This window comes from Triturus cristatus, chromosome 4_2, assembly GCF_964204655.1.
Source record: "Triturus cristatus chromosome 4_2, aTriCri1.1, whole genome shotgun sequence".
In the NCBI taxonomy this organism is placed as follows: Eukaryota; Metazoa; Chordata; class Amphibia; order Caudata; family Salamandridae; genus Triturus; species Triturus cristatus.
Genome location: NC_140586.1, coordinates 870,748,141 through 870,766,641, shown reverse-complemented (window position 1 = coordinate 870,766,641; position 18,501 = coordinate 870,748,141). Strand labels below are relative to the sequence as shown.

Below are 18,501 nucleotides of genomic sequence, written 5' to 3'. Positions count from 1 at the left end.
CAGTGAAGTGCTATAATTGATGAAGAAATATCCTGGACACCAAGCAGGACCAGACTGAGAATGCAAATCTACCATCGCAATGGAGGCAGACCAACCACCGGGAGAAGGGGGTCGGGGGGGGGGGGGGGGGGAAGGAAAATACTGCAGCTATGCTGCAAAACCAGCCCCCCTGGTAACAAAAACATCCCCTAGGGGCCCAAAAACAGCCTCCACCCTGGCTGCCCACTGGGGAAACAGTGCCCACTGCAACCAGTCCTGCCCCAACAGGTATACAAATATTTTCTCAGCAATTTTATAATTAGGTGAACTTGTGTTCACTTGTTAGCTACCTAACCTGCCCAAGTAAGACTCTTGACCATAGTTAACCCCTGCCCCCAAAAGAAAACCTACACTGTACCATTTCTAAGTGATTACCGTAAAGTGCAAGACCAGGAGAAAGTATTGCACCCAAAAGACATTTTAGGTTCAGCACAATTAACCTGCAGATCTTTTAGCTTGTTACGCTCAGACTGGCACTGCTCTAAGTGCTTTTGAAGTTAAGAGGACAATATCTGCATACGCAAGGTAACTGAGGTATTGCCTGGTTTGGGGCAAGGCCATTCATGTGATCTAGGGACAGGTCTGCCATATTTGAACAGTGGAGTTAAGAGGCACCCGTGTTCCAGCCCATTCAAGGTGAAGAATCTCTGCAACAAGGATGCCCCTGCAAGCTTTATTTGCATCCAGGTGTTATCATGCAATGCCACAAAAAATATGGTTTGATCATTGCCCCAATTAGCAAATCTTCCCTGTAATTTGTCCCTATTAACTTTGAAGAAAGCCTGTTATGGTAGCAGGTAGAACCAAGCAACATTGGTGTGCCTGCATGATCACTGACCACAGCCCAAAAGATAAACTTTACCATATAGCCCTAAAATGTATGGGCATTTCAGCAGCAGAGAAGTCCATGACATTTCTCACCCTGCTCTTAAACATAGCTGGGGAATGGAATGGATAAGATGATTCAGATTTAGTTTGCCTAACCTGAAAGTGGCGAATAAACAGCCTTTGATATGGGGTACAAGCTGTGTCTACTCACTAAGGGATCGAAGGTACCTTTCCGATGCATTGATGAGGGTTCCGTGGTGTGACAGCGAAGGAAACACAATAAGGTATCTTATGTACTGGGGATTCCTCTTGGGGCTGTAGGATAAACACCTGCCGATGTAACAAGTAGAAACTGGCTATGCAAGAGTCGTCCCTAAAATCAGTGCTGGGCCTTTAGTCAGTAAGACTTGCTTTCTTCATACAAGAAAACCTGCAAAACCAGCAAGTCCAGAAAAAAAGCAAAATGTATACTTTAAAACTTTTAATGGCTGAAAGTGTCACATGGCAGCTATGTACATAGTGCAGTCTGTGCACCAAGTGTCAACTAGTCCATTGCATAACATGCCTAATAAATGACACTGCCCTAGTTCTCGCTACCGACCAGGCTATGAACTCAAGCAACATGGTCAGTTCTTAATGTGCTGGGCTTAGCCTCGCTCCACGAGTTGCACTTCACCAATGCTCAAACTCTTTAACAAAGCAGTGTATTGTTTCACCCAGAGATTGACAGCTACAGTATTAAGGATTAAGTAATCTCACATAGCATGTAGAACGGGAAATTGCTCCGGTATACCAAAGCTCAAACCCGCCAGAGAGGATTGGTAAAGGGCCTCCTTTGGATTGTTTACTGGCCTACCCTAGGCCTCACTTAAGCCTAAAAGTGATGGGCAGTGTGCTTTTATGGTAGTTACCAGCGTCCACAGAACAGTAAATGTCCCACCATGCCACCTCAGATTAGACCCAGCGATTTAGCAATCAGTCTTGATCCTACACCAATAGAAGCGTCCAACCCAACATGGCAAGCACGGTTCTATTAGAACCCAAAAAGCCACCCCAGACAGATTCAGCCTTGTCGGTTTGTCAGGTGCAACTATGTTCCAGTGACAGGACCTGCACCATGCACATCGAACTACGGAGTGACAGACTGATGCAGATTAACTGGTGTAGATCTGAAGCGAGCATCCCACCCACCTTCCACCCACGACACTACCTCAGGTCAAACCAGCAAGTCCTTAATTGGAATGTGCCCTGGGTAATTACTGGTGGGCGAGATCTAGTCAAGTAGCCCATCCACCACAAATGTATTGCTTAATGCAAACGCTATATCCCACCGTGCATCTGGTCACTGTACCACTAATAGCAAACTGCACCCAATTCCGGAAATCAAGTCATTCATTCCATCACTTGTGAATGATGACCATGCTGTACTGCTTGCATCTACAGCCTTCCCCTTTGTTCAAATCCAGGAGCTACAACAGGTGCAAACCAATTTTCAAGATGGATGCCCATCAACAGAACTATACAAATGAAGTCGAGGGGGGTGGATAAGCAACAGACAAGCCACCAACTACAGCAAGGGTGGGGGAAGCACGCACTCAAGAGCAAAGAAAAAAGGTCCCTGGATGGAACAGTCGAAAAAATGCAATTGAACTAATCAGAATACACTAAATGCTCCATGGAGGAACACAGAAGGAAAGCTGTTGGCCAAAGCAATCCATTCATGATCCAAGTGCCCACTGTTGAAGGGTCTATCCCGACAGCAAAGTTGGTCTGAGCAGGGCCAAAGCATTGGCATAACCAATAGGGGTCACCTGCATAAAGGTTAGCAATGGAGCACATTGCCCTGTGACACGATACATGTGGCCAGATGGGGGGGATGGCAGTAGTTGAATGAGCATGTAACATACTCCTGTAAAGATACCATGGTTACTGGACATTGCGCTTATAGGGGCTATGGTTCCTGAACTGGCACACAGGTCACCCCTACCGGCAGCAGTACCAGCTACATGTACATTTGTACAGTCATCTTAAGGGGGCACAAGGGGAAATCTATACAAAATAGGTAAGTAGCTCATTACTCTGCCAATGAAGACAGCGCAAAGGCTACAATCCAGCTGGTCAAATTGACAAAAATGCTTAGACTGCATTTCTGCCAGAGGCTCAGAATCTTGCATACAACCAATTACACCATACCAAAAATCATTGTTTATTCACTGCCTAAGACATTTTGCAGAAAGATGCAGTATCTTGGCGAGAAGAGTATCTATTTCCTAAGATAATAGGGTCCCTCAATCCTTTAATCAGATACTCAGAAATTATATGGCAAGCAAAAAACCTAGACTGAAACTACAAACATTTCAATTGGATTCTGACGGTCTTGCTTTACCAGATTTTCGTTTATATCAAGCTACTTTGTAATTGGCTGAATTACAATTCAGAGGAACACTTTCTGCACCCCCCCCCCCCATGCGAGATTGGCCATGCTCCTTTTACGTATCCCCAAATTACCCCAAAAGAATGTTACAAGATTGCCAGAATTATAACATCTAATTTCCATAAGTATAACATCTAATTTCCATAAGATTTGGGAAAGCCATGGAATCCCCTAGCTGCATCCTCAACTGACTTTAATAATGCGTCCCTCTAAGGCTTCAGTGGTCCATTCAGATGTAGGCTAAACTTGGGTTCCATAAACAAGACTAAGAGTAAACATTTTCTATCCTGGCAGGAATTCAGAAGAGTATAAACGTGTTTTTTTCTCTTCAATTACATCCTTAAGAAAATTTGCTCAGGCTTAACCTCAGAAAATGGAGTTCTCAACTTAAGGCCATTTAATACGTAGAACTAAAAGTCTGGGGAACTGGTATAGGCTATTCAAATCTGCTGAGAAGCAAATTGTTTCAGATCATTTAGAAATAACTTCCATCCACTGGCTGCTGCCTTAAAACGGCAAGGCTTGTAGGATGAACTGTAAAGCAGTAGTAAGAGCGGTCAATTTAGGAAGAATGACATTTAGCAAATTTACTATACCCCTGCTAGACTTCAAAGTCCATACGGCAGTATACCCTAGATATTTTAGATGGACAATTGGGGACTGGATTCATGTGGTGTTCACATGCACCCACCTAATGAATTTGGTAGAAATTAGTATGTCACTTGATCTCTCAATACTTCAGCTGTCTTTTAGGCAGAACAGAGGCACAGGAGACATTTACTATGGACAGCAACAGTTAATCGCCACCAAGATTAATTCTAGCTAACTAAACCAGACTGCAGACACTTTACCAATGTGCGATTAAAATTCAGTTATGCAGGAAACTTTCTATGCAAAAAGGGTGGGTTCAGAAAAGGAAGAATTGGAATTCAATTACATCAGGGGTGGGTTAAAATAAATTTATGGATAAGATTTAGTATGTTGCCAACAACTATAAACCTAGCACTAAATGTTTGCAATCTCCCGTTTATGAAGACAGAATGATATATGCACTTTATAAAAAGGTCTAAGAACTGAACCACCACATGGTAATTTATGGCTTATGCTACATTGAGAAGATAAGAGTCTTTAGACGTAATGGACAGATTCTACAGCATGTATTGTCCCATTTAGCTTAAGGAGCCAGAGGATGTCAGGGTCACCTGGATAGGGGCATCCCATAGCCTTATAAACTGCCCAGTATCACTTTCCCTTTGTTGATCTTAACCCACCACTCCAAGGTGGAGGGGAGGTGCAAACATCTTTAGTCATTCACTAGAAACGCTCCAATTAAGGACGCTTCCGGGCGAGGCTCCTGTACAAAATACAACAGCCACTTGATCGAAGACTCACAATCAGTCCCTGGACAACTGCAATAGCCACGTGCCAAAAACACCGTTTTTTTTTTAAAGTTATTCACCTTGTGACCCACCTTCCTGTGGAATGACTTGCCATCAGGTGAAGACCAGGCGTTAAACATGCACTGCCACATTTCAGTATTTACAAGTCCGACAGCGTTGCTCAGAGCTGTGGCAGAGTGACTGGACTGTGGATGGAAGTAGGGCCCCATTGAGCAGTTGGGAGTGTTTCCACTGTACCTGAACTATGCTTCAGCCAAAGCACTTCACTTATAGTAACTGGTTCTCACATTTGACTAGACAGAGACCTTACTTTACCACCGACAGTGCAATATGCAGTATTGCCACACTGAGCTCAGCACCTGGAATGAAGCTGCACAGGAAACGTAGCAGCAAGCCAACCTATTGCATGGTCAAATGACGTGCCACTCCCTCACAAGACTTCGACAACGAACGTATGAAATGAAATGAACTGTCAAAATAAACTTTCTACCATGGGCACACTAATTAAGAAACATTTTCACAGTACCAAAACCCGTGAACGATAAAGCTTTCCCGACATTCACCTGCAGTTCCAAAGTGAAGTCATACCTCATGGCTTGTGCATGCAAAGTATACTGCTTACAACTCACTTCTCAACCACAGAATGCCCATATAAAGAGCATGCGTCTCCTTTCATTACCCTCACCTGTTCTTCATGTCTACCTCCAGGAGCCTGCCATGCTGCTGAAGAAGCAATGTCCTACTGGACCTGGGATGTCAATCTGCCAAAGCAGACAAGGCATCCCAGAATCGAACTACAAGCTCTGCAAATAACCTAGACCATCTGGGCAGCCCGTCAGCTTCCCAGCCCAAGCAGCCTGTAGAAAGGAACACTACTCCAAAGTGCCAACACAGCTAAAAAAAAGCACACGAATTGAAAGTGCAAATTAGCTGGGGTGGAGGGAATGAGAAGACAGGAGGAAGGTAGGGAAGCTAGTTAAGGGCTGGGATGCAGCTGCTGGACAGAATTGAACTGTCCATGGTTGACTGGCTGAACGAGGGTTCAGCTCTGCCAGCAGCTGCGAGATGGGGTACACTTTCTCCTTTGCTGCCCAGCAAAGGAAAGAAGGAATTTTAGAATAAACAGTACCCGTGGCAGGATGGGAAGGGAATCTACTACTGCTGGATTTGGCAAGGTGTCAGGGCAGAGACCAGTGCTTGAGATGGTGCCAGTCAGGCTAGGAAGTGGATATCCCATGTAGAGATCAGTAAACCAAGGTGGAGTGAACAGTGTGCACACTTCCTCCAAACTGCACCATCAAAGAGGAGTGACGACAAAAAGAAAGCTGAGAGGACAGGCGGTGTTAGGGAAAGCACAGGGAGATTCAGTAAGCTGAAAGCAGTGCCCTGCATCAGTGATCAGCAAGGACAAAACAGCACTGAAACCAGAATGTGGCCCATAGTGAAAGGATCCACGTAGCAGGGGCAGTTGCCAAGTTGGGAACAAAACAGCCACAAGGTAAGACAAATGTACACTATTCACCAAAACAATGAACTTTGTAAAGGCAGACCAAGCAACCAATGAGTGGTGGACATGTCCAAACAGAGGGAATACAGTACACCTTGCAGAGCTGAAGAAACGTCATCCAATATTCATTTACATACCAAGTTACCAGAGCATTTGCCTTTCCCACACGGGTCTGACATTTACCCGAGGGCAACACCGAGTAAAATACCAGGGCATGCAGATTAGTGTAGCCTACACCAAAATACACAAGTTGTGCATTAAGCAATAATTTAAACTAGGACTCAGTCAATGCATGTGGTAATTGCAAACACTACAGGACTGTCTTGGTACAGTAACACTGATTTAGGTCATCCGTAATTGGCCGCAAGAGTCATGTATCAGAGGGAATTCTAAGAGTCCAAGGACACCCTGCAACCAACTGCACCAAGAAACTGTAACTAAGTGGCCATCACAACCTCTAATCCACCGTACTCCCTCACTATGCAGTCATGATCCCCAAAAACGTGTTGCCTCCTACAACGGGTGCACCACACCGAGATTTCCCAGGATGCCACCTTTGAGAAATGTCTTAATGGAAAGGATTATACATTTTCTGCTGCAAGTAATGCAACTACTGAAGACTTCAATTAAGTCAGGTTTTTGAATTCGACAAATCTGGAAAGTTATTGCATTTACGAATACAAGCGTATAGTTTTGCATGATGTGTTGATTTGGTGGGTAGAGGGTATGCAGTCAAGTCTGGCTGAATCCTTGCCCCTGAAGCACTGCCAGCCAGGAGGAGGCAAAGACGTTTAGCTCAATGACTAGCCTGGGCTTCTCCAAGTAGCAACTGACTTCGCGGAGCAAAGTCCTAACGAAACAAGCCAATAAGCTAAAAAGAGGAACCCCAAAGCGTGCTAGATCTGGAAGCATTCAAGCAGTTTCCAGCTTCTCCCAAAGTACAAGTGTCCAGATGACCTCATGCCACTAGAAGCTGACCCACAACTGCTTTGCCAATCTTGGTGTGCTTCGGACTACTGGGCTCAGCATTTCTAGGCGGCAGTAAGGTAACGTTTCAAGATAAAATAACCCCAAAAGAAACAAGTGATAGAGTACTTGTAACATTTTATTCAAGTTAACCATTCGTAAACTTCAACACCCAAGACGGCCTGCCCGAGGTAAAGGTTTGAAGAAAACGAAAGACATTCGCAATGTAACATTTATTTAAGTCATACAAAATATCCTGCCAAAAGTGAAAAAAATACATTTATATACAAAACCAGTCCCTTTACAAGAGAAAAATAAGCAGAGTTTCTGCTCAGGATGTGCTTTCAACTGCTGCGCCTGTGTCCATTGGTGTCTGTTCCATTGGATTCTCTTTCTGTGCCTGTGGGAAGTAAACATCAAGTCAGTAACAAGCGAAAAGTAGTTTTGAAACTCTTGCTTACTCATCTAAGTACTACATCACATTTGGTCACTGCCTAACAGGGCCAGACTTAAAGGGCTTGGATTGCCCATGTGTCACGAGGCAAGCCCTTCAATCAGATTTACTATGCTAGGCAGAGACTATATGCGGCTCTGCCTGGCATAGTAAGTCTGGAGTTACAAACGGCAGTGCTAGTCACTGCTAGTCACTGCCATGTGTTACACTATCGGGAAGGAGTCAAGTGGGTGGTGTGGGTACTCCCAAAATCTGATTTGACGCATTCCCAGGTTAACCAATACTAGTAAACCTGGGAATGAGTCAATGATACGCCTTCCCAGGTGAGGCATAACTAGTCGATTCTCCTTTACTGTGCAGTAAAAAGCAGGTCAGAAATGCCTGAGGATTGTGTAGGGCGTCCCTTCCAGCATAAACAATCCCGTTTGTAACACAAGCACCCTTGCACCATGGGTTTAAGGACACCTGTGTAGGTGCTTGGCAGCCATAACCAAACAGCAGCAGTGTGCCATGTTAGTTCTAGCAGTTTCCAATTCAATCACTGGTTAACCCAAAAAGCAGGTACGGGGTTGCTGTTCATGCAGTTAAAATGGTTGCCTTGTGTCTGTCAAGTGATAGCATGCACATGGAGCAAATGAAAGATTTATAAAGCCAATCAATAAGCCAAGGCTTGAGATTTGGTTTAGGGTGCTTGTGATAAGTGCCCACCTCGTCCAGCTTTTCCACATCACCATTATCAGTGGTGTGAGCAGCATCCCCTCCACCATTCACAACTGCTTCCTGCTTTGCCTTTTTTGCTTCATTGTCTTTTCGCGGACTTTCATCTTCAGGCTTCCTCTGAATCAGAAATTGTGGGAAAAACAATTACATTTTCAGGGAAGGTCAAGTGGTCAACTTGGAAAAACGGAGCAACTACATCAAGTAGCAACTATTAAAAGCTAATGCATTGGTTAAAAATATTCCAAGTATGAATAAGTTGCAGCCAACCACTGTAAAGGAAGGCCCTTTGTAGTAAGTAACTGCAGTTGCCAAATAACGCAAGCACTCAATTCAACATACTGGTGGAGTTAAGCTTATAAGTTGTGTAGTGCTCTAGCACGGATGGTCTCACGGTGCTGTAACACAAGCCCTGGTTATTCGGATACTTTATATGCAACCTACTCCACAAAGCCAGCAAAAGCAGACACCATTAGTGCAGTCGCCAGTGATTGCGTGGTTAGGGGAGCAAGGGGGGATTAAGAGGAAACGCTAGCTTTGTTACTCACCTTTTTCCTAACGAGATGAGAAATATCTGTAGCGCTGTTGGAAGTTGGTGCCTCTACTGGTTTTCTTACTGCAATCTAGAGCAACAGTAAGAAGTTACATACAAAGCACTCCAGCTAGAGGTCAAATTCACTGAAAACTACAAACACCATGACAAGTTCATGGCCCAATGTTATGCCAGTTAGAGGGCAATTTACAAGCACTGTGGAAAGTCACGAACACAGACATTGACAAAGCAAAGGACAGAAAGTGGCTTACTGTGGAGATGGATGTTGAAGACACAGTGCCATTGCCTTGTGTAAAGGGTGATGGAGACGGTCTGGTCTGAAAAACAGAAATCACTGAGATTAAGACTAGCGTCTGCGAGGCAGATTACTCCATCCTATGGTAAGCGCCGAGACATGTTAAAGGCCGTCCAGTAGTTTATGGATAACATTCCAAATGCTTGAGTTGTAGGGGGTTAAAGGGTACCAACTAGTCAGTTGGTTGTGAAAGCTCAAGCCTTCACACTGGAGACTAGTCGGTCGCCCATTGTACCAAGCACTACCACATAAAGGTGTTGTAGTGCCCACACAATACCCAACAGCTGCCCACACAATACCCAACAGCAGGTCCATTTGAGATTAGACTGGGCAATTACTCAGCCTGCATTAGTTTAGAAATCATTCCAGATCTTACCGTTTCAAATTTATGAACAGCCCTACAAGGAGACTGGAATTGTTCTACACTAAATGCAGATTGCTTGGTTCCAACACGACCAGAAACACCAAAGTTAATGTTCTTCTCCACCCCCACCGAACTCAAGCATTCTCTATATGGGGCTAAAGGGTGTGAAAGCTAAGATCAGGAGCCTGATAACACTAAACAGAACAGCTTATGCAGGGACTTCAAATTGTGGCATTTAAAGCCCTTGTTACTTAGGTGCAGCTCGTGAACACATTCCATTAGCAGTGCTTCATACAAGTCGATGAAATGGTATGTGTCTTTCCTGCATGCGATGCGTTTTAAGGGGCATGACGTAGGCAGCCATGGATGCATTGGGGTAACTAGCACAAGTCTCAACTGGAAGGCGTCATGGAGAAATTGTGCTTACATTTACCGAAAATCAGCAACTCCTCAAATCAGTACACCGCACTTGGCACTTCACCATACTAACCAGAGTCTCTTTGAGAGCTACTTCTGTGACCACACCAGTCCTCTGTGCTTCTTTTGTGTCCTCAATCTTCAGCTTCATTTCAGGAATCAGTCCCCTGAGCTCTTCCATTTCCTTTACGTCTTCAGGACTACCATCACCGCCAGCCTTCTTGACCTGCTCTGCCAGTACATCTGCAGGGGTGGTTTAAACATAAGTGGCTGCACCAGCTTGGTAGCCATGCATTGTAGTCCAGTTTGCAATGCTAGTTATACTAAAACACACAAGTTCACATGGACCAACGAGGACTGCAGACTACCAAAACTCACATGGGCTGCAGGATTTAAAAGCAGAGCTATGCTTGCAGGAGCAGTTTCTCAAACAAGTTTGGTGCATGCAAGAAAGTTGCAATGGTTAGATTAAATGTCTGGGCTGCCAACAGGTCTTAGCCAGAAAGGTTTCTGCCGAGACTTACCAAGTCGTTTTTCAATGACCCGCATGGACTCCGTGAATTGAGCAATGGCTTCTGCATGCTGGTTGCTATAGTGGTATGCCATGGCCAACTGATAATGAGTCTCGGCAACAAGTCTGTCGTGTTCCTCCAAGTGCTTTTTCTGAATCTGTAGGCATGCTTGAAAGTCGTCCACAGCCTGGGAATAGTTCTCTGCAAGAGAACAACAAAGTAAGCAGGGGAGCAGCGTGAAGCACAGCCTGCAGTTCCCAACACTACAGACACTTACCGGATTCTATGCCGACCTCGCCAAGTTTGAGATGAGCCTGAGCAGCATGAAGCTGAGATGCCTTTGTATCAACTCTACAATTCGAGAAAAGGAATAATGAACTAGAGTCAAATGAAGTTATAGTGAGGGGCATGCTGTCATAGGACCAACACTAGTCTAAACAACTTAAAAAGTATAAAGCATTTCAAGTGTAACTTGTGACCCACAGGCAGGTTGCAGTAAATTGGAATTTCAAACTCAACTGGTTTGCAAACCATGCTGACATGCTATAGACGGTAATAATTGATCCATTAAAATCCATGCAAGTAGTAATGCCATTATGCAGTTAAAGATTCGTAGAGAAAGAATTACAAGTGAACTCGCCAGACTCAGTAAGCAACTAGTGAGGAGATTACCTTGAAAATATGACCTTGGCAAGCTCCAGCATCTCCCAAGCAAGCTGCAGATTCTCAACATCGTCCTCGTCATTCTGGAATCAAGACAAGCGAGTTACCCAGCAAGTCACACCTGCGCCACCTTGGGCTTTAGCCCTCAGGTCAAAACTCCAAGAAAATCCTAGTCAACCCTTTCGACAAAGTGAACAGCAAAACTAGATTCGTTTTACAGCGTTCCACCCAAGTGAATAGGATCCTCCCCCCCCATGTACAACTTAATGACAGCATCCCTTGATCTGAATCAAAGCAGAGAATACATAACTGGCTAACAGACTTTGTCCTCAGAACTAATTCCGATTTAAGAAGTCAAAACCGTGCTATACCACCAATAAAATAACTCACTTTTTCGTCAGTGGTCTCGTTTTCTTTGTCATCTTCTGAACTTTCTGCTTCTTCTGGAAAAATGGTCAAAAGCAAGTTTGTAACTTAACTATTAGCAAGCTACAGAATAAATGATAAAACGTGTGCATAAAAGCAGGCTCATTTAGAAAGGCATGCAGAAGTCAGCTAGCACAGGACATGGAACGGCAAGGCAGGGAGCTTCCCCAGCAGATTCTAAAGCTCAGCCCTTGCACACAAGCATCTCTAAAGCAAAGTAAGGTAGACCCAGTCCATTATTTGGAATTTACCAATACAAAAAGTCGCCTTGAAACGCCCACGCCCCCAACCTCCTTTAACAGGCAGAGCAGTTACCTTCTCCCTCCATCTCCTCAGCTTCTTGGGGCTCTTTGCCATTCTCTACTGCAGCTTTCCCATTCTCTGCAGTACCCGGTGGGTTCTCTTCAGCTTTGCCATCTTCAGCCTTTTTACCTTCTATTTCAGTTGCCAGAGGTTCTTCAGATGCTTTTGTTTCTGCAGTTTCTTTGCTTTCCACGGTCTTGGTATCTTTAGTTTCCTCTGTGCTGCTTGCCTTTGTTGCTTCTGCATCCATTTCCTCTGGTTTATCAACCTTTGCTTCTTCAGCCTTCTCTGCCTCTTTTGGCAGATCAACAGAATCCTTTGCTTGCTCTTCGGTGTCTTCCATTTCCACGTCAGCCCCTTCTTCAGCAGTCTTCTGTGCATCAGTGCCTTCTGCAGCATCCTCTGGTTTCTTCTCTTCTTCACCCATGGCATCATAAACCTGCTCTCTCAATTTCTCCCTTTCTTTCTCTAAATTATTAAGGGAATAAACAGTTCTTCCATAAATGGGAAAGGCACGACTAATTACTGCATCACCGTTGGCTGTCAAGCAGCATGCAAGCTCCCTAGAGGGGCGGAGAAGCCACACTACCATGCAACATCCGACATGACCGAGACACCAAGCTTTCCAGAGCTACTGGGAGTCACGTGCACAGTAGGCCCCCCCAACCAGTCACTTTTGTATAAAGGCCATGCAAATTAACTTAAGATTTAAGCCACCCACTTTAGAAGAGTTCATATGAAATTAACTAAATGATAAGAGGCAGTGTGCGGCCACATCACGTTTTCAAATCCACCACAGGTGGAATACTCTAATAAGAGCATGGGTGCTAGCCATTTGTCTGCTGTAGAGACTTATTCCCAACTCTGCAAGCTGGTTGCAGAACTAGGAATTAATGGAGATTGGTTCCCAGACTGAGCTAGGGGATTAATACAAGGAAAGCTTAGTATCGTCTGTCAGACCTAGCATTCTACATACCGTCCAAGTCATCTGCATTTTCTATCCTTGGATCCTGTTCTTTCTCTTCCTCTTCCTCCTCTGGCACTCCTTCCAGTGCATTTCCAAATACACCACTTTCCATCCTAAAAAAAACCCACCAAAGCACAGCCATGAAGTCTGTCCCACGGCACAATTAATGCTCAAGCTAACAAGGCAGCTCTTGCATGCACAAGAGCACGCATGTATAACGAGTTAACTACATAGAGCCATTCAGACGTGCGAGTTAACTCTACCCAAGTACACTAACCGCCGAATAGAAACTGGTTTGTGGCCCACATCTAGTATGCAATTGCCAAAAGGCTCAGTAGGTGCCAGATATTTACCCTTTGAGCTACAAACGCCACATACCTGGCAAGTTCAAGAAGTGATTTTCCATAGAGAAAGAAAGCTTCACCACACTCGTCAGCAGTTTCTCCATATTTCTTACCACTGCAGAAAGAAAAGACATGTCAAGCGCAACCATCCAGTGTGTGCATTATGAACTGTGCAGAGACTTCTGGTAGTGGCTTGAATCATGCGGTTACCATAAATTTAGAACATATGTTTATCTTGCATACTTAAAACGTGTAGGGAAAATCAAAAGCACCGTTTGTAAAGCCGGTGCTCGCAAAAAGGAAAACATGGCTGACTAATGAGGCATTGGTTAGAGAAAGCACGAGGCGCGAGACAGACTGTTAGAATATTTGTATTCTGTGACACCACTTTACCTAATGCGTGAACATGGCTTACTTACAGCATGCTGCTGGCTTCCTGGAACGCATTGACAGCCGCTGGAATGTTTCCTAGCACCAGGTGTTTGTTCCCCATGCCAATCAGCTTCTTGGACTCTGAGTCTACATCGATGCTACAAAAGAACACAAAGTTAACCCTTACTGCCCAATTTAGTGCTGCTACATCTCGCCACGAACTTAAGTCTTATTCAAACAGGGTTCAGCCCCAGCAATAAAAGGCACTGGTGTGAAAACTAGCGTTTCCAAGAAAGCAATACATTTACTGCCGACTAACGTCTAGTCAGTGCTTGCGGTACCAAGTAGAGCAGACATTAAGTTGGTGGCACAACATCGCCTGGCCATCAGCCAAACTATGAGGATGTCACTTTCAAGAGAAAGGTGAACCCCACGGGTGCTTTTCTGAAAGGGAGCCTTCGGCCCCAATGCTAGATATGAAAATAAGTTCCCATCCCTCCTTTACCACCAATCAAGAAGCAGTAGGGTCCGTAAGCTCCCTGGGCCCTCAGTACTGCTTCACGAGTAACCACTGTACTTGCAGCACCAAGTATAGCACCTTCCCCATTGTGTTAAACGGTAGCAATGGCGATCTGAGCTCTAATGCTAGCAGAGACAGTTACCCCACTCTTGTAGTAGGAGCCAACATTGGACTGCAGTGTTCACCCTTGGCCCAAGTACCAGCTGCACGAATGAACGTGATGGCACTTACCTAAAAGTGCCATAAGTCACCCTTCTTTGGGGCATCCAAGAAATCCGTCGGCATTTGTAAACAATCCCCCCCCCCCCCCCCCAATGAATACAGGCACGAACCCCAAGGGGGGGCGCACCCCACAGTCTGAAGGCCTCTGGTTACAGAGTACTCCCGACCAGAAACTAGCTGAGTCCAACTACAGACATAATGTGGGCCAGTGCCAAGTGGCCACCTAAGGAACATGCAGCTTCCTCTGGATGCCGCTCCAGCACAAGCACACATTGTGTCCCAGTAGTTTTAATACCAGATAACGCCCGTGTAAGGCAGTAGCCCACTCACCCATCCGCTTCCTCTGTGGACGTCGAAGGAGCAGTTGCTTCTTGCATGCTGCTGAGAGGAGAAAAAAGTCATGAAGCAAAATACGAGCACTTAACATGCTGTACAGCGTTTGCATGAGTCCTCGCAGAGTTACAGAACTTGAAGCCAGGAGTTAGGGTGACGAGCACGACGGCTGCATTTCTGCCATGACAGACCAAGCTACAGACGCGCCAGGCGATGTTAACATTGGACACTATGCCCAGGATAACCCCACACTCGACAGGAGGCGCTGGTTTACACGGCTCAGAGCCTTTGCTCCTATTTCCCACCACCCCACAGTGAACCAAGCCCAGTCCACACGCCAGAATATCAACTCGCGAGTTTAACGCCAGATTGTTAAATGGGGCGGGGGGGTCCTGAGGTAACTGATCAGTAACACCTCAGGGAATAACCCGCACGAGCCAGTGACAACTCGGACAACCCCTGGGGAGCGCCCGCTCGACTTCACTTCGGCAAGTGGTACCCAGCGCTCTCCTCAGGCTGAGGCCCGCCCATTCAACACCCACCAATCACAGCACACCCCTTAGAATCCACCGGCACGCGCCTCCGCTTTCAAGCAATCAGAGCGGCCGAGGTCCTCTCTCGTCCGCGCGCCTCCCACCACTCTTTAGCGCCAAAATCTTAAAGGGCCGCGCGTGGCGGCATTCTAGAGCAGAGCTAACCATCACCGGGGAGCCACGCGCTCCACTGAGGCGACGAGCCTCGTGCGCAGTTTGGTCACTCCTGAAAGGTGCACGCGGGCTAGGCCAGTAGGCACCCGCGCAGAATGAACGCGAGCTGTCAAACGCCCTTCGGAACGGAGCGTGGCGCGGCCAACCGTCAAACAAAGGCGGAGTGAGGGCTCACCCACAACCATCACCCACCACCCCCGCTCGGGCCACCTGTGACTGGGCCGAGTCCCCCGCGCTCACCTCTCTACCACCGCACACTCCTCGGGGACGGGTTTCTTTGGAGAAGCTTCGGAGCTGTCAGCTGCCGGGGCGGTGCTCTTGGCCGGGGAGGATACAGGTGCCTTTTTCGGGGATGTTGCGACCGCTGTGGGCTTGGCAGGGGAGGCTTCCATGCTGTCCTGAGTCTCGGGTGTCGGAACAAATTCGGCAGCCGGCGTTCCTGTGGAGGAGGCCTCGGCGCTCTCGGGTGTAGGGGGCTTCTTGGGAGCCACATCAAGAGCAGAGCAGTCCATAGGGGCGTCCTCGGTGGCAGCGCTCTCCGACGCGGGCTCTTTGGTCGGGGGGCTTTTAGTGGTGGTCGAGCAGGGTTTAGCGGAGCTCTGGGGCGCGGAGTCCTCGGCCGGGGTGGTCGAGGGGGCGGGTTCCTCAGCCGGGACGGCCTCGGGTTGCTCGTCAGGAGTGGACTTGGGGGTAGGCTTCTCAGCAGGGGTAGGAGCGGGTTTCTCAGCAGGGGTGGCTTCAGGAGCGGGTTGCTCGGCAGGAGTGGACTCGGGGGTAGGCTGCTCAGCAGGGGTGGGAGCGGGTTTCTCAGCAGGGGTGGCTTCAGGAGCGGGTTGCTCGGCAGGAGTGGACTCGGGGGTAGGCTGCTCAGCAGAGGTGGGGGCAGGTTTCTCAGCAGAGGTAGCTTCAGGAGCGGGTTTTTCAGCAGCAGAGGTCTCAATTTTCTTCACTTGGTCGGCCTCAGATGTAGGTTCGGAGGCAGGGGCACTTTCGGGAGCAGGAGAGGCCTCTGCTACGGGGTCCTTAACCTCGGAGTTGTCAGGTACAACTGCAGCCTTCTCGGGAGACGCAGCAGGAGGGGAGGGCTTGCTCTCTTCGGTACTATCCGGCTTGCAGTCCTCTGCCATAGTTTCGGACCCCTTGGTCATGGTTGCTGAGGGAAGACGACGGACAGACACAACAGGACTAGCAGAAGGAAGGAAAATGGCAGGTTATCTCAGCCTCTCGCGGGACACCTTTTATATTCCGCTGTCACAAAACCCGCCCCCCGGCTTCCGGGACCCTCTGACCTCCTCACTGGTTCCCGCGCGCTGCCTCAAGCCGCACCTCTTAACTTCCGCTTCATGCAGTTCGCACAAAGAAACCGGCACCAGAGCGACATTTTGGAACGGAGGCTTTCTGGTTAATTTTAGCACAACATTCAAAGCCGTCCGAATAACCAGTTTTGACTCTGGAGTGCAATCATTAAGTTTTAAAGGCGCGTATCTTCTAAGGCTTCTAAATTTGTTATATTTATTTATTTTTTGTACATTCCCTGCTTGCTGTGTTTGATATTGTGTCCTGCTATTTTGTGTACGTTCTATTTTGTTAACGTAACTGGTTCTATTGTACAGCGCTCTGACACCTTCGGGTAAAGTCCGCGCTTTATAAAAATGCATAAACAAATAAATAAAAGTGTTAGTGGGTTTAAGAGACGAACAACTTCTCAGATTGATAGTCTTTTTTACATTTTTTACACACAAACGTCTTTAATATTGGCCTCACTGGGTTGACAGGTTCTGTTGTTTTTTAGAGGCACGTGAACAAGTGGCGTGAGGCGGAAGCTAAGAGAACAAGCATTGGCATAGCCAATAGGTCTCGCCTTTGGGACCTTATTTAGCCATGCAACAGTTAATGTTGTTGCACCAAGGAAATTGTGTACTGCATAACAAAACACTTATAAGGTCCCAAAGGCGAGACCTATTGGCTATGCCAATGCTTGTTATTCTTACTACATCATTAATGCGGGCCCCATTTCCCTTGTTGTTATTTCAAGTTAAATTGCAATATTATGGTGGAGTTCAGTGAAAAATACATTACTATCACTAATTTGAACAGATATTGCTTCCATGCGGAGGGAGCATACAAAACGCAGCTGTTTCCTCTAAGCAGGAGCAGTGCTGGCTCCCGCATCGTGCAGGGAGCCAGCTGGGGCCGTGGGGGTCTAGGGCTCCCCAGCAATCCCTAACTAGTGTTTTGAGGGCCCCCTTTTAGGCAATGGGGCACCCACTTGAGGCCCCGGGGGATGATTGCCCCTCTCCTTTTTAATTCAATTCAGCGCCAGGGGATGTGGTCCCTGTAGCCTAATGAGGCTTGGGGATGGGCGCTGTGCGCTGACCTTCCCATAATATGTGTTGCGTGGTGGGTGCTCCGAATGAGAATTTAATCTACAACACTGGCTAATAAAGGGGGTAAAAGGCATTGTCAACACGGAATATTAAAAAAAAAAAAATCAGAACAAAATAGATTTACTGTAGTTTCCTAAACACTAATAAAAAACATTACCATGAATTTCATACCGCCAGAGCAGCTAACAACTGTGACAATAAAATGCATCTCATATATAAAAGTTCTGGTCTCAGCATAAATGGGAAGCACCATATGCTTTAGTCAACAATGTGACAAAATGAATTCATAGATAACAATGTAAAGGCTTTCCGGGCCTCTCTCGTGTATGCATTGAAATAAGGAACGCTCTGCGTGCTGAGTTCCGCAGAGCGGAGAGCGCAGGCCCCATGCATGAAATTGCATTGTTTCTCAATCACAGGGGCTGGATGGGGCCTGCACTATAATTGGCTGGGGTGATTTGTAATCAACGGCTACGTAAATGGTAATTCAAAACTTGTTCCTACATCGGCAACCACCCAAGCCCCTCCCACCATAAAGCTGGGAGCAGCGCTTTGCTGAAAGCTCAGGCAGGACACAGAAATAAGAAATGGCGGCCTGCGGCTCTCAGTGATTGACTGTTAATTTGTGCTCGTCATCTGTGACGTCAGCACTGTCTGGAAATGATAAGGCGTCACTCAAGCTGAACTCAACTTCAAAAGTAGAGAAGCCTTCAACCGAAGTGACAAAGTTCCAGTTCATGCTTTCACGGCGCCCAGTTCATGCTTCCGCAC

The 18,501-nt window shown here is 46.6% G+C and overlaps 1 protein-coding gene across 6 annotated transcripts; it reads right to left on the bottom strand.

Annotated features, from left to right (window-relative positions):
- Positions 1–7,295: 7,295 nt before the first annotated feature.
- Positions 7,296–16,621, bottom strand: NASP (nuclear autoantigenic sperm protein). Of its 6 annotated transcripts, none has more exons than XM_085602864.1 (15): positions 15,584–16,621; positions 14,634–14,684; positions 13,609–13,719; positions 13,224–13,304; positions 12,855–12,958; positions 11,891–12,346; positions 11,540–11,592; positions 11,159–11,232; positions 10,764–10,837; positions 10,499–10,687; positions 10,048–10,217; positions 9,150–9,215; positions 8,894–8,968; positions 8,337–8,465; positions 7,296–7,574 (listed from the first exon to the last, which is right to left on the bottom strand). In XM_085602864.1, exons 1-15 carry the CDS (start codon positions 16,489–16,491, stop codon positions 7,506–7,508), a joined length of 2,610 nt encoding a protein of 869 aa, XP_085458990.1. In that variant the 5' UTR covers positions 16,492–16,621; the 3' UTR covers positions 7,296–7,505. The 6 variants fall into 6 exon arrangements, with proteins under 6 accessions (XP_085458990.1, XP_085458991.1, XP_085458994.1 ...); XM_085602865.1 differs by having other exon boundaries at positions 14,634–14,681; positions 15,584–16,575; XM_085602868.1 differs by lacking the exon at positions 11,891–12,346.
- Positions 16,622–18,501: the final 1,880 nt, after the last annotated feature.

Coding starts and splice junctions, on each gene's coding strand:
- NASP (XM_085602864.1), bottom strand. CDS start 16,491: ATGACCAAGGGGTCCGAAACTATGGCAGAGGACTGCAAGCCGGATAGT. Junction 14,685..15,583: donor GAGTGTGCGGTGGTAGAGAG/GTGAGCGCGGGG, acceptor TTCTCCTCTCAG/CAGCATGCAAGAAGCAACTG. Junction 12,347..12,854: donor AAATGCAGATGACTTGGACG/GTATGTAGAATG, acceptor TTAATAATTTAG/AGAAAGAAAGGGAGAAATTG.